Below are 14,243 nucleotides of genomic sequence, written 5' to 3' on the forward strand. Positions count from 1 at the left end.
AAATACGAGGATAGATAGATAGATAGATAGATAGATAGATAGATAGATACTAGCACTGATAAACATACCAGCACTAAATCAGTTGTTGTTCATTAGAAAACATCAAATACACTGTAACTTTTGATGCCATCTTTTGGATATAAATATTGCATATTTGGTGAATGTAGGGAATGCGAATATGAAATCTTTAAAGTGATTCAAATAGCGTTGGTTCATTTGAATAATTGTTCAGAATGGAGATTGCTTATACAAAGAACTGCTTGATTTCTGTTTTATTACTGTTTACCAATTATTTATTAATGTGTCTATTATTATTTGTTTTTCAGCTGATGTGAGCATTTTCAAGCCCTCCTCATTCTACATTGTCATTCAGGCCCATTTGACTGGGCTTCGTCTAGAGATCCAGCTTGTACCGCTAATGCAACTTTACATCACAGTCAATTCAGTGTACCAAGGAGAAACATGCGGTATTTATTTTTTACAGACCTATTATCTCACCCTCTCATGCAATAAAAGCAGCATCAAATCAATAAATGTGCATGCTTTTTGATCTTCATGTAAGGCTTTCTGACTTTTTTCTCTGTTTTCAATTTAATTCTGTTTCCGGTATTAATCTTGTTAATAACAAATCAATTTACAGGTCTTTGTGGCAATTTCAACAACATTGAGGCTGATGACTTCACAACCATTGGTGGACTCAGGGAAGCAACCGCTTTAGATTTTGCAAACACCTGGAAAACAAGAGCAAGTTGCCCTGATGTCAAAAGAAACTTTGAGAATCCTTGCAGTCTTAGCACTGAAAATGGTATGAGTTGCTGTGATTTGATTTATAACTCTGGAATGTCATTAAAGACTAATCATCAATCACTTTTTGCTTCACAGAGAAATATGCACAGCACTGGTGTTCCCTGCTATCAGATCCCTCATCAGTGTTTGCCCCCTGCCACTCTGAAATCAGCCCTGAAGTCTACAAAGCAGTAAGTGAAATTACGTTCCTTCTCTTTTATTGTTTTTTTTTTAGAGTTTTCTCTAACTTTTACATCCTTTCTAGAATTGCATATATGACAGCTGCAACTGTGAGAAAAGTGAGGACTGCATGTGTGCTGCTTTGTCTTCATACGTTCACGCATGTGCTGCAAGAGGGATTGCTCTTGATGGCTGGAGAGAAGTTGCCTGCAGTGAGTTGCTTTCTTCTCTGGAAGGCTTGAGAATATTTGATAGCTGTCAACAGCTCGAGTTTCATTTTAAAAGTCAATCAGATTAAAAACAACATGTGAGAGCTCAAATAAGAATTTTTGGTTGCATATGTTCATCAAGTTGTTTGTCTCTTTCTTCTCAGAAACGTACACGCTAACCTGCCCCAGCACCACGGTCTACTCTTATCAAATGACCAGCTGTGACCGCACTTGCCGATCCCTCAGCCAATCAGACAACACCTGCGCTATTGACTTGGTGCCAGTAGATGGCTGTGGCTGTGCACAAGGAACGTACATGAACGAGAATGGTGACTGTGTTGCACCTGCCAGCTGCTCATGTTATGATTCAGGCAAAATTATTCCTGCTGGAGATATAATCCCTAAAGATGGTGGATCATGGTATGCACATGGAGTTGGTTAAATTTCTGTTGAAAAAATTGTTGTAGGCAGGGTTTTTCAAAGTTTTTGATATCAGTGACCCCCAAATATGACAACCCTGAGGCACCAATATAAAGCTGGCTACTTTGAATATTATAATAATACTTTTTCAACCCAGGGCGGTGGGGGTGTCCATGGACTTCAGTTTGAAAAACCCTGTTATAAACTTGCCCAAAATGCGATTTAATAATAGTTAACCGAATATTTAAATTTCAGTGTTTGCGAGCAAGGGAAACTGAGCTGCACTGGGGTATCGAATGGGGAAGGTGCGTGAAGCTATATTTAAATTGTACATTTAAAAAACCTCAGGTTTCTGGATAACACTTTAATTGTATTAGTATTTGAGATCAGCTACGGGCATACCCTTAATGTCTTTTTGTTCATTCTTTTCTTTTAGAGTGCCAAGATCCAATGACGTTTTTCAACTGCTCCAGCGCTAGCCCTGGATCCACGGGATCGGAGTGTCAGAAGAGCTGCAACACATTAGACATGGCCTGCGTGAGTTGCTTTAATTCCTATAAAAGAGTAGGCCATGCTGATGGTACTTTTTCTGTGTGACACAAAACAAGACATTTCTTTGAGTAGTGTCCAAGTCTTTAAGTACAACAACAGTAAAACTGCATTATGGGTAATAAAACACCATCAATGCACAATTAAATATTGCCAGTTGTAATGTCTGGAGTGTAAAATTAAATTTGAGAGCTTTGAGATTTTGGAAGACATTTAAAAAATGCTCTAAAAAAACCTTTGAGTTTTTGGAACTTGACTAGCATGTACTGTAAAGAGCAGAATGAAGATACTTTATATACTCCCCCTTTTTGTTGTACTGAGAAAATAACAGCATATGGGTTTAGAATGGCATTGGGGTGAGTAAATAACTAAATTGTTAAATTTGGGTGAACTATTCCTTTCAGCAGCTACAAGTAAGCATTTGCTGACTTTAATATTGAATGACTGCAGATCAGCACAGAGTGTGTGTCTGGCTGTGTGTGCCCCTCTGGACTGGTGTCTGATGGGAAAGGTGGCTGTATCGCTGAAAACCTGTGCCCTTGCTTCCATAACGGAGTTGCCTACCAACCTGGAGAAAGCATTAAGACTGACTGTAATACATGGTATGTTTAGCTGTTCAGGATTTGTAATTATTTTTTATATTCTGTATACAATTTTCATAATGAACTTGCATTCCTTTTTATAGCACTTGTAAGGATAGACGATGGATCTGCACCACAAACCAGTGCAGTGGGACATGCAGCATCTATGGAGACGGCCATTATAAAACGTTTGATGAGAAAATATACGTCTTCAGTGGAAACTGTGAATACAGCCTTGTTCAGGTATTAACCTTGCACTTCCTTACGAAGCCTGAAGATCTTTATACTGTAACTTTATCATCTAAATCAAAATTTTATGCCACGACCAGGACTTTTGTAACAACACGACCGGCACTTTTAGAGTCATTACTGAAAACATTCCCTGTGGATCCACCGGCACCACTTGTTCCAAGGCTATCAAGCTGTTTCTTGGCGTAAGTTAACTTCTCACATTCATAGCAACCTTAAATTAGTGAAGAATAAGCATTGCAATTATGCCATTGTATTTCAGAGCATTGAGCTTAGATTGATAGATGGATCCTACCAAGTTGTTCATAGAGATGCAGGAGAGGAGATTCCCTACCAGATGCGCACCATGGGGCTTTACTTGGTGATTGAGGCCAATAATGGTCTGATGCTCATATGGGACAGAAAAACAACTATACACATCAAACTGAGTCCAGAGTTTAATGTGAGTAAAGTGGTTGGTTCATCAACTCCACCCTTGTTGACTCTATTTGTTAATTGCAAATATCAGATTTATTTTATATATTAACAGTTTTCCATTTGTATCGATAGGGCCGCGTGTGTGGTCTGTGCGGAAACTATGATGGAAACGCAAACAATGACTTCACTACGCGCAGTCAAGCAATTGCTGTCGAAACCCTGGATTTTGTAAACAGCTGGAAGCTCTCTAATTGTCCAGATGCAACCCTCATCCAAGATCCTTGTGTCCATAATCCATATAGAGAGGCGTGGGCACAGAGGCAGTGCAGCATCATTACTAGCAGTGTCTTCTCAACCTGTCATTCACAGGTACTTACAACAAACTGCTTTTTAGGGAGCTTGAAAAGCCATATGTATTTTTTCTCTGAAACATTGAATGCAATTTTGGTAACAGTCACATTGTCATGAATATTGCTTTAAAGGTGGACCCCTCTCCTTTTTATGACGCTTGTGTGAGAGATGCATGTGCCTGTGATAGTGGTGGAGATTATGAGTGTTTTTGCACAGCTGTAACAGCCTATGCACAAGCCTGTAATGAGGCTGGAGCCTGCGTTGCTTGGAGAACACCTAAAATATGCCGTAAGTTACTAATAGTTATATGACTGTCATCAGATGTGTTGTGTCGGAATGACTAAAAGCTGTAAACATCAAAGAAAACCAAGAAACAGGTTTAAGGTTGCCTTTTTATTGCAGCAATGTTTTGTGATTATTACAACCCCCCTGGTGAATGTGAGTGGCATTACAAACCTTGTGGAGCACCTTGTATGCAGACATGCAGAAACCCCTCTGGAAACTGCTCTAGTCAGATACCAGCACTTGAAGGTGAGAACTCGTAATTAAATCCAGTTATATCACCTGCATGTTAGTGAGAAAACTATTACTACTTGTGACAAAATGACTTTAATACGATTTCAAAATACATCACACATATTCTGTAGTTTATTAAATATGTGTTTTTTTTAGCATTGCAATATATTCAGTATACAATTACTGCTCTAGGTATCCTAGAGGTGATTTTGTTGGTAATCAATAATGTAGACCACATAACGAATAACAGGAAGGGGATATTTTGCTTCAGGTTTTTAAAAAAATTTTCTTCAAAGTGATTAAAATGGATTTTAGTCAAGTATTCATGCAAATGTTTATTGTTCATAACATCACTCAAACTTATATCACCTTGGCTTTGAATCATTAAAAAAACATATAATAGGCTCTATTCCCTAAACTGGACAAGTATATGGAACACTATCTTTGTAAAATTTGTAAAAACAATTGATTCACTAAAATCTATTGAACTTAATTTGAACTTCACATATCCTCATCGAGGTATTTTTTAAATTTTATTTTATCTGATTTATGTATTTTTCCCTTTTAATCTTTTTTTAGGATGCTATCCTAAATGTCCTCCCGAGCAGCCTATTTTTGATGAGGATAACATGAAGTGTGTGACGCAGGAAGATTGTGGCTGTTTTGTTGATATGTTACATTATCAGGTTGGCCAGCAGGTGCCAACCACAGAGAACTGTCAGTCATGGTATGTGTAGATATTTTCTACTCATATTCATGTTTCAGAAAGGTCACTAACAGTTTTGAAATATATTTAATCTATTCTATCTGTACTTTTTCCTCATGCAGTTATTGTACATCATTTGGTGTTGTCTGTGACTTTGATGTAAATGGTAAGGTTTTTAGCATTTCAGTTATAGTTTAGTTTGAAGATCGTGTAAGAAGAATCTATTGTCATCATATACTCTTTCATAAAACTTTATACACTTTCCATATACATTTTCTATTTTTACAGCATGTACATGCCAGTACAACAATGTGGAGTACAACTTTGGAGATACCATTTATCACACAACGGATGGGCTGGGAGGTTGTATCACAAGCAAATGTTCAGTCAATGGAACTATTGAGAGGACTTTGATACCTTGTGAAACAACTACTGTCCCAACAACCACATCCACCATGACCACAATGCAGAAATTAACACCAACCCCGACAACAGTTTTTGTCTTCAGCACCCCAGGTATTCTTTCATTTCTGTGGTACACATTTATTCCTGATCTTATATATTACTACTATAGTTTGTTTAGGCCTCATGCATTGTAAACCATAGAGTTGATGCATTGCATTAGTTCTACTGGGAAGACTTGTGGTAAGGTTGTTGTTGTAAACATCAATTATTTCATTCAATTCAAATTAGATCTTCTGAAATTAGAACTTCTCTGCACAATGGAATTAAAATGTATTTTTATAGTATTCAAACATTGAACATATATTTTTACACACCAAATTATTTATTTATTTGTTTATTGATTGACATTTTAATGTTGTACCTTTGTCCACAGAATACACTTCACCTGAAACTGAAAAAGAAACAACCACAACTCATGAAGATTTATCCACATCAAGCAAGCCAGAACAATTGACAAGTGGACATTTAAGCCAACCAACAACTGAAGTTATTTTAACTGCTTCTACTACAGAAATTAAATATTCAACTGAAAAACTGATATCAGTAACATCAATGTCTTCAACATCAGCAGTTGAAACATCAACACTGTCCTTAACCACGACAGGAAACAAAACAACAGGAGCTGAAAGCTCTACAGAGGCACAAAGTACAAGCAGGTTAACAACAACATCAGAAACCTCAATTGCACCCATTACAAAAACCCTTGCAACGATAACTGCTAAAGCATGGACAACACTTCAGACTACTGGTGAACAAACCACTGAGTTTGAATTTACCACATCTCAAATACCTTTGTCCACCACCACCAGGCCACCAAAAGTGGGGACGACTGGCCTAACAAGCCAACCAATGACTACAGCAACAACCACTTTAGAAGAGGTAACAGGCACATCATCTGAAAAATCAACATCTACAAGCACAGCCCTGCCAATGTCACAAACTTCTTTGCCAGTCGTTACATCCACACAGCCAACAATGCTGACAAAGACAACTGCTGTACCAGTCACTACCCTTGTGTACACAACAGTGAGTGTAGAATCATCCACTGGGTCTGAGCTTACCACTCAGGGTCTTTCTTCAACAACAAAACCGCTCAAAGCTGAAACAACTCTTTCAACCACCACACTAGCCGTCCCATCCACTACTCTCATTGTAGAGGAAGGAAGCACCACTGCCCAACCATCTACAGAATCATCAGCTCCAAGCGTAGTCTCCACAACTTCAAAATCTTCCACAGCTACTCAAACAACTGGACAACCAACCACAACTGAGACTGTAACTGAGAATGAATTGACCACAGGTCAGACACCTTTGTCCACCACAACCAGGCCACCAAAAGTAGAGACGACTGGCCTAACAAGCCAATTAACGACTACAGCAACAACCACTTTAGAAGAGGTAACAGGCACATCATCTGAAACATCAACATCTACAAGCACATACAGCTACTCAAACAACTGGACAACCAACAACAACTGAGACTATAACTGAGAATGAATTGACCACAGCTCAGACACCTTTGTCCACCACCACCAGGCCACCAAAAGTGGAGACGACTGGCCTAACAAGCCAACCAACGACTACAGGAACAACCACTTTAGAAGTGGAAACTTCTTTCGAAACAACTAAAACAGTGTATATTTCAACTATTTCACCAATTTCCACTCAAAATGTTTTCTACTCATCCACATCCATGGAGACCTCAGTTGCTCCCATTACACAAACATTACCATCATTTACTAAGACCCTTCCAGTGACATATCTGACGAGTTTTTTTTTTGGGGGGTTTTGCAGCCCAATGATACTTGGCAGAGTGGATGTCAAATGTGTGAGTGTGAGAGTGAAACACTGACGGTCCGTTGCCAGCCTGTAACTTGTCCTGTTTCACCACCTGTTACTTGCGATAAGCCTGGACAAGTGCTTGTGAACACAACAATTGACTGCTGTGAGATCCATGAGTGCAGTAAGTGATCTGAAAACAAGAAAACGGGGACTCAGAAGGACTTTTTAAAACAGATGACAGAAATACTATTCATTTTATATATTTACTAGTTTTTAGTTATTCAGTCATACTAGTGGTTTTCAACTGATGGCTTTAAAAAATGAGGTCCCAACTTAAGCAAATGATGGGTCTTGATTTTACCCTTGTACTGTTTAAACAGCAGAAAGTTAGACTAAAAATTCAAAAAACTGATTATAGAAATGCCTGTACATTTACAATGACATGCTGAACAAAAATGTTTAATATTATTCTACAGGTTGTGATGTGAACCTGTGCCTTATTCCGACAATACAATGTCCACTGGGTTTTATACCATCCTTCAGCGTGTCTCCAGATAACTGCTGTCCAGATTATATTTGCTGTATGTATATGGACCAGTTGTTCTCAGAAATGATACTTTGTTTTGATGCTGTGCGATGCACTCATTCATTTCTTAATTTTTACAGCACCCATGGAAGTCTGTGTCCATAATACCACAGTGTATCAGGTAAAATGAGATATTACTTCATTTTATATATATATATACAAGATATCAAAAGTATACTTATTCCCTCTCTCTATCTTCGTCTCTAGCCTGGCTCATCTATACCAAGCGATGACCCTTGTACGTTTTGTCAGTGTGGTTGGAACGTAGATCCTGAAACAAATCTTCTTGCTCCAGAGTGTGTGATAGCTGACTGCAACGATAACTGTCCAGAGGTATAATCGTCTATTTCCGTCTTCAATAAAGACTAGCGGAGTCGGGTTACAAATGCCACCGTTTTAGAAAAAGCATAACAAATCATGTGAACAATAAGCATAGACACCTTTAAAAGAAGTCAGTGCACAGTTATCTATCAACTACCAGGCAATGTGATGTATTTCTCTTTCTTTTTTTTTCCTTCAGGGTCACGAGTACCAACTCATTCCTGGTCAGTGCTGTGGAGAGTGTGTTAGCACCGATTGTGTGGTTATGCATGACAACATCACAGTTACCGTTTTAGTAAGTTCCGACATGATACTTATTTTAGCATTTTAACAATTGCATTGTAAAGTGCATTTTGTAACATCAAATTAATGACATTTTAAATGTTTGCTTTAAGTATTCTTTGTATACCTTCTCCACTAACAGGTTGACCAGATATGGCAACCATCTAATGACAAATGTGTGAAATACAAGTGTGAGAGAGTCAACGGTAACTCGGTGACAGTTGAGATTAAGACCACTTGCCCTGCCTTCAATCCTGAGAATTGTATCCCTGTAAGTGGCTTGAAAGAGACAACTTAATATCTTAAATTTAAGTCTGTTCAATGGTTAATGCTTTTTCTTTTTCTACAGGGAACAGAGACAATAGATGCAGATGGCTGCTGTCAAACCTGTGAGTCTGGAACATTTAAAAAGCATTACTCAATAATTGCAAAATATGTTAATGAGAGTTAAATATTACTCTTAAAAATGCATTTATGTTCTATTTGAATCATGATTCGTGAAAATGACGGGTAATGCCATTCAGCTTTACACCTGATGCCACTATCTGAACACCATTTCTAGGAGCAAAATAACTTAATTAAAAAAAGAAAATACTGCTATTGAACAGTGTTGGGTAGATTACTTGCAAATTGTAGTCCGTTACCGATTCCAAATTTCATGAAAAAAAAAACTGTAGTTGTAACATAATCCATTACATTACACTTTTCAGGAAATATAATCAGACTGCTTTTTGATTACTTTTAGAATAATTTTGACCTAACTGATTTAAATGGGATAATCACGTACCACATTGATATAAAAATATTCCATTTGTTGTTATTAACAACATGAAGTGCATTAAACATATTACGTCAAAGTTTCCCAAACTTCCCATGTAATCGGTTACTACCCAGCACTGCTACTGAACTTGCCGAAAAACTATTTCAGGTCATATAAAGTGTAGAGTTATATTTTCTAACACTTACTTAATGTGTTTCTCATTTCCCTTAGGTACACTGGACAACAAATGTAATGTCCAGAAGAACAGCACCTTCATGGACAGTAATGGCTGTATAAGCAGCACACCTGTGGAAATAAGCTCTTGCTCAGGCTTGTGTGAGACCTCATCAATGTGAGTATCAAAATCACAATTTAGAGACCTTCATTTATAAATACATGTAGTTTTTGTGCCACAAATTGTACCGTCTGTGCTGGTACTTAACAACCGAACCGTCATTGTATGTCGAAACAGATACTCTGCAGAAGCGAACGCTCTTGTGCACTCGTGCTCGTGCTGTCAAGAAATGACAACCACCAAGAAGGAAGCGACCCTGACTTGCCCTGATGGGTCAAATATCAGCCACACTTACATTTACATTGAGTCTTGTGGCTGCAAGGCCTCCGATTGCTCTGGTCAATCGACTTCCTTAAGGAGACGCCGGAGGAGATTGTGAACCTGCGTTCTTAACCCCGAACAGTAGAGCAGTTTCAAATTAATCTTATGGAACAAATCTGTAAATTTTAATAGCATGAAATGTTTGTGATAATTATCTCTATGGTGACATGACAGCTTTTTTTGTTTCTTGTCTAGTAGCTCTTAATAAACTAATGCAAACTGAAGTTTGTTTATATGTTGTCATTTTTCTGGAAAACTACAATGGTTTCAATGCTCTGTGAATGGCATGGTGGAAAGGATTCTGTCACAGTTGTGGATTCACAATGTAAAGATTTTGGATGCAAAATTATAACCTTTTGCAACCCACTTTAAACTATATTTTTTAGTCTAATTACATTCAAACTGGTGATAACTGGTGCGTTAGTTAGAGCAATATGGCAACTATAGCCTTTTCATTTAGGTTTACATTTATGCATTTAGCTGACACTTCTATCCGAAGTAACATAATAGAAAAACAACAGCAATTCATCACAGAGCCAACAACAATCACAGTGTGCAATGCCAGGTTTATTATAAAGCTAGATTAGTAAACAAGCTAGAGCAGAGGAGAAAAGCAAATAATTTTTTTTAGTTTTGCTCCAAGTGCCATTTACTCCAAAACAATATGATAATTTTAACCTCAAGGTCTTGCAACTGTACTGTGCAATAACAGGCAATGTGCGTCATATATTTGCCAATATCATGGGCTGCTATTAGGCATTTCACACTTACCAGATATTCTGTGCTTGTAATGGTCATAAAAAGGTTTGTGCACAAACGAGCCATTAAAATAATGACATTAATTCTGATATACTCCGATATCTCTTTAATCATCTTCAAAATAAATTAAATCCATTTACATTTATGTAACTAAATTCATACAGATAAAAGCATAAAACAGTATATCAAACATCTTTAAGACATGGGATCACTACAATACAGATATGGTATACTGCCCTCAGCGGACATATGACAAGCAACTCCTTTGCAAAAATCATCCTACATTCTCTGTAACGTCCCAGAAACATTCATTCTGAATGCTGATTTAAAGACAATTAAAAGTTTGTTAGATTTACTTGCTACTGTTAAGGGTTGATAGACTTCAGTGTGCATATTTACAGGGGGTTTTTTTTGGTATAAAGTTTTACATTGTTGGTACATTTAAGCGCTAGCTGTGTGGCAGTTCTGCAGTTAAAGCTCCTCGGCCATCTGTAGCAAGGAGTTTATGGCAGCATCCTTGTTGCCCTGTTGGGCCTCCAAAACGGTGCGGATCACCTCCTTGTCCAGGTTGGGAAACATGTCCTGAAGGGCTTTAAGGTCTTCTTCACCGCAGGGGGCGCTCTGTGACGTGACGGCAGGCACGGTTGGCATTCCCATGGGCACCACACCTTGGTTATACATACCAGGGACACCTAAATACACATTTGGACAAAAGCGTACGTTTCGTGTTTTGTTTTTATCATTAAAGGCGGTATTTAACTGTGCACAGGCAACCATTTTAGAGTCTTAATCTCCCAAACAGAACAGGCTTGCTTACTCATTTCAACCCTGCAAATCTGACATGAAAGAATGACATGAAAATCAGTTTTTTTTTTTTATTATTATTTTTGAAAGTTAATTGAATCTTTAGACACAAACGTTTTCGTATGTGTTTTTGCGGGGCTTTTTTTTTTTTAATCAGAGGCTGAAACAGAGCAAAAATATGCAATTTGGTGCAGATGCTGATATTTATACTGCCAAAAATTAAGATGAAATTTTGATAGTTTGTAATGTTAATCAATGAGGTCTTTATAACAGTATAGCAGACAACCTACATAAAATGATATATCAGTTGTCACTCTATATCTCCAATAATATGTCTTAGTAAGATGATATTTAAAAAAAACCAAAAACTATAGGACAGGAAGAACTGTCGTTATCTCTAGGTCATTTCCCAAAACCGTTCAAGCTGATGGTTAAGTCTCTTGTTAAAAAACACAACTAGATCCTAATGATCTGGCAAATTACAGACCCATGTCAAATCTTCCGTTTATGTCAAAAATTTTAGAAAAAGTTGTGTCTGCTCAATTACACTCCTTCCTTCAAAAAAATTATATCTATGAAGAATTTCAGTCAGGTTTCAGGGCCCATCATAGCATAGAAACTGACTTGCTTCTTGCATCAGACCAAGGCTGCATCTCATTGTTAGTTTTACTTGATCTTGGTGCTGCGTTTGACACTATAGATCATGACGTACTCCTAGATCGATTACAAAACTATACGGTTATTTAAGGGCAGGCTTTAAGATGGTTTAATCCTACCTGTCCGATCGCTATCACTTTGTCTATTTAAATGGGGAATCATCTCAATTAACTCCAGTAAAGTATGGAGTCCCACAAGGATCTGTCCTAGGCCCTCTGCTATTCTAAACGTCCATCAGACGACAAAAAGCATGTAGTAGATTGTGTGAAACAGGCATTTCAGCAACATTTTGATCATCTTGATCATTTAAAGGCCTTAGAAATGTGTGTACCAAATATGATACAGTAGGGTTAAACATGATGAAGGGCCCTAAAACTGCATGAATACAGCAGTGGCTGATCGATTTATTATGTCAGTGTTATACATACCTGCTATGGGCACATATCCAACGCCCTGTTGATAAACTGTAGGCATCAAAACCACAGGCTGCGGCTGCATCATCATTCCCGCTGGTATTGACTTTGACAAAAAAAAAAAAAAAAAGAGAGAGAGAGAGAGAGAAAAATATACATTTGATTAAACAAAAGTTGACATGCTCTTTTTTTGAAAGAGTTACTGTTCTTATACGTTATATCAGTTTACAGTGCATATACTTTCTGAATTTTCATGCATGTCCTGACCAGGTCATTTGTACAGGCAACAAGTAATTTGACTGTCCACACTGAAAGCAAAAGCAGAACACAACATATGCATACCTATCACAATTGCATTGGTTCACAAAGTTGAAAGGCAACAGCATTTCTCTTGTAACACCTGTTTAAGACACGCCATAACACTCCGTTCATGCACAGGAGTATTTTGTGAGTGAGGACTTACAGCAAAGGACATGACAAGATTAATCATGCCTTCTTTGTCATCACCCTGCCTTCCGCTCAAGCTGTACCATTCATCCACGACGGTTCCCTCTCGCAGGCTCTCTGGGATCGTCACGTGTGTCCATGCGATGCGATCATCCATGGAAAACGCTCTCTGTCCAGCAACACAGAACAATCAACAGTTAAGATCGCCTACTGCAAGAAAAGTCACCTTTACATGCAGGATTTCAGGATATAAAAATCTTAAAAATGATTTAAGATTTTGTTATTTTGGCACGGTTACCGTTTTTATTACAATTTTTTAAAAAGCTTTCATTTTTATATTTTCTGTTTTCATTTTAATTTTAGTTAAAGTTGTAGTAATTAAATTGTGTATTTTGTCATTTTGTCAAATGTGCCATTTTTATAAATTTTTTGTTTGTTTCTTCGCCTACATCCAACATCATCCGCTGAAACATCATTCTTTTGTGAACGCGCGTACGACAGTTAGCGGAAGCTAGTGATGAAATATGGATATTTTTCTTACACAAATGCATTGATTTGCTTCAGAAGGCCTTTATTGTCCCTTTTGAGCCGTGTGGAGTACTTTTTATGATGGATGGATGCACTTTTTTGTGCTTCAAAATCTCGACCCCCATTCATTGCCATTATAAAGCTTGGACATAAACATAACTCCGATTATATTCGTCTGAAAGAAGAATACACCTAGGATGGCTTGAGGGTAAATCATGGGGTAATTTTTGGGTGAACTATCCCTTTAACTATAGTAACCCTGGCATGCCATAATGGATTTTTTTCTTCCATACTATGGAAGTCAATGGCTACCAGAAACTCTTTGGTAATCAACATTCTTCAAAATATCTTCCTTTGTGTTCAACAGAAGAAATAAATTAATACAGTTTTGGAAAAACTTGAGGGACAGTAAATGATCACAGTATTTGTTTTTGGGTGAATTATTGCTTTAACGTGACTATAATATGACTAAAATATCAAAAGTTTTCAAATGAACGTTAACTAAATATGACAAAAACAAGGACATGTAACACAAAACTAAGCTATTAAAAATAGCTGGAAAAGGAATACAATTTCTAACCACTTTGAAAAGTAAATGATTCAAAACTTTCGATTATTTTGTCTCCTCTTTTTTTGAAAACAAATAGAGATTCTGGTATTTTTTTTGTTTTTAATTACATTTTAGTTTTGATCTTTTCCTGTCAACAATACAGAATATTGATATAGTCACAGTTATCGTTAAATGACATCCGTGTTGTCTCATCATAGTCATGGGAAAAAAAAAGGTTGTCAATAAACATTTTTCATCTTACTTTTCGTAAAAAAAAAAATAAAAAAAAATTTATATATATATATATAA

General features: G+C 37.2%; 3 protein-coding genes across 3 annotated transcripts in view; 2 read left to right on the plus strand and 1 right to left on the minus strand.

The window, feature by feature from the left end:
• Positions 1-7,058, plus strand: part of LOC107742925 (mucin-5AC-like) — a 13,805-nt gene extending 6,747 nt beyond the window's left edge. The window contains exons 12-26 of the mRNA XM_016556013.1: positions 327-467; positions 641-805; positions 883-977; positions 1,052-1,178; positions 1,340-1,585; positions 2,032-2,132; positions 2,595-2,746; positions 2,830-2,968; positions 3,055-3,159; positions 3,237-3,416; positions 3,524-3,760; positions 3,874-4,030; positions 4,145-4,273; positions 4,838-4,985; positions 6,938-7,058. Of these exons, the coding sequence (XP_016411499.1) occupies positions 327-467; positions 641-805; positions 883-977; positions 1,052-1,178; positions 1,340-1,585; positions 2,032-2,132; positions 2,595-2,746; positions 2,830-2,968; positions 3,055-3,159; positions 3,237-3,416; positions 3,524-3,760; positions 3,874-4,030; positions 4,145-4,273; positions 4,838-4,985; positions 6,938-7,058 (2,243 nt within the window). The remainder of the gene's footprint in view (positions 1-326; positions 468-640; positions 806-882; positions 978-1,051; positions 1,179-1,339; positions 1,586-2,031; positions 2,133-2,594; positions 2,747-2,829; positions 2,969-3,054; positions 3,160-3,236; positions 3,417-3,523; positions 3,761-3,873; positions 4,031-4,144; positions 4,274-4,837; positions 4,986-6,937) is intronic.
• An 824-nt stretch (positions 7,059-7,882) lies between these two features.
• On the plus strand, positions 7,883-9,848 carry LOC107742926 (intestinal mucin-like protein). The gene is made up of 7 exons (XM_016556014.1): positions 7,883-7,918; positions 8,005-8,130; positions 8,318-8,413; positions 8,543-8,671; positions 8,750-8,789; positions 9,392-9,512; positions 9,633-9,848. The coding sequence occupies exons 1-7, from the start codon at positions 7,883-7,885 to the stop codon at positions 9,832-9,834; spliced, it is 750 nt and encodes a 249-aa protein (XP_016411500.1). The 3' UTR covers positions 9,835-9,848.
• A 778-nt stretch (positions 9,849-10,626) lies between these two features.
• The window catches only part of tollip (toll interacting protein), an 11,195-nt gene continuing 7,578 nt past the window's right edge, over positions 10,627-14,243 (minus strand). The window contains exons 4-6 of the mRNA XM_016556002.1: positions 12,873-13,025; positions 12,425-12,515; positions 10,627-11,227 (exon numbers count right to left, since the gene is read on the minus strand). Of these exons, the coding sequence (XP_016411488.1) occupies positions 11,007-11,227; positions 12,425-12,515; positions 12,873-13,025 (465 nt within the window). The 3' untranslated portion in view covers positions 10,627-11,006. The remainder of the gene's footprint in view (positions 11,228-12,424; positions 12,516-12,872; positions 13,026-14,243) is intronic.

The sequence above is a fragment of the Sinocyclocheilus rhinocerous genome, unplaced genomic scaffold, assembly GCF_001515625.1.
Source record: "Sinocyclocheilus rhinocerous isolate Xijiao unplaced genomic scaffold, SAMN03320098_v1.1 scaffold3059, whole genome shotgun sequence".
NCBI classification, from domain to species: Eukaryota; Metazoa; Chordata; class Actinopteri; order Cypriniformes; family Cyprinidae; genus Sinocyclocheilus; species Sinocyclocheilus rhinocerous.

Coding starts and splice junctions, on each gene's coding strand:
- LOC107742926 (XM_016556014.1), top strand. CDS start 7,883: ATGGAAGTCTGTGTCCATAATACCACAGTGTATCAG. Junction 7,919..8,004: donor ATAATACCACAGTGTATCAG/GTAAAATGAGAT, acceptor CTTCGTCTCTAG/CCTGGCTCATCTATACCAAG. Junction 8,790..9,391: donor AGATGGCTGCTGTCAAACCT/GTGAGTCTGGAA, acceptor CATTTCCCTTAG/GTACACTGGACAACAAATGT.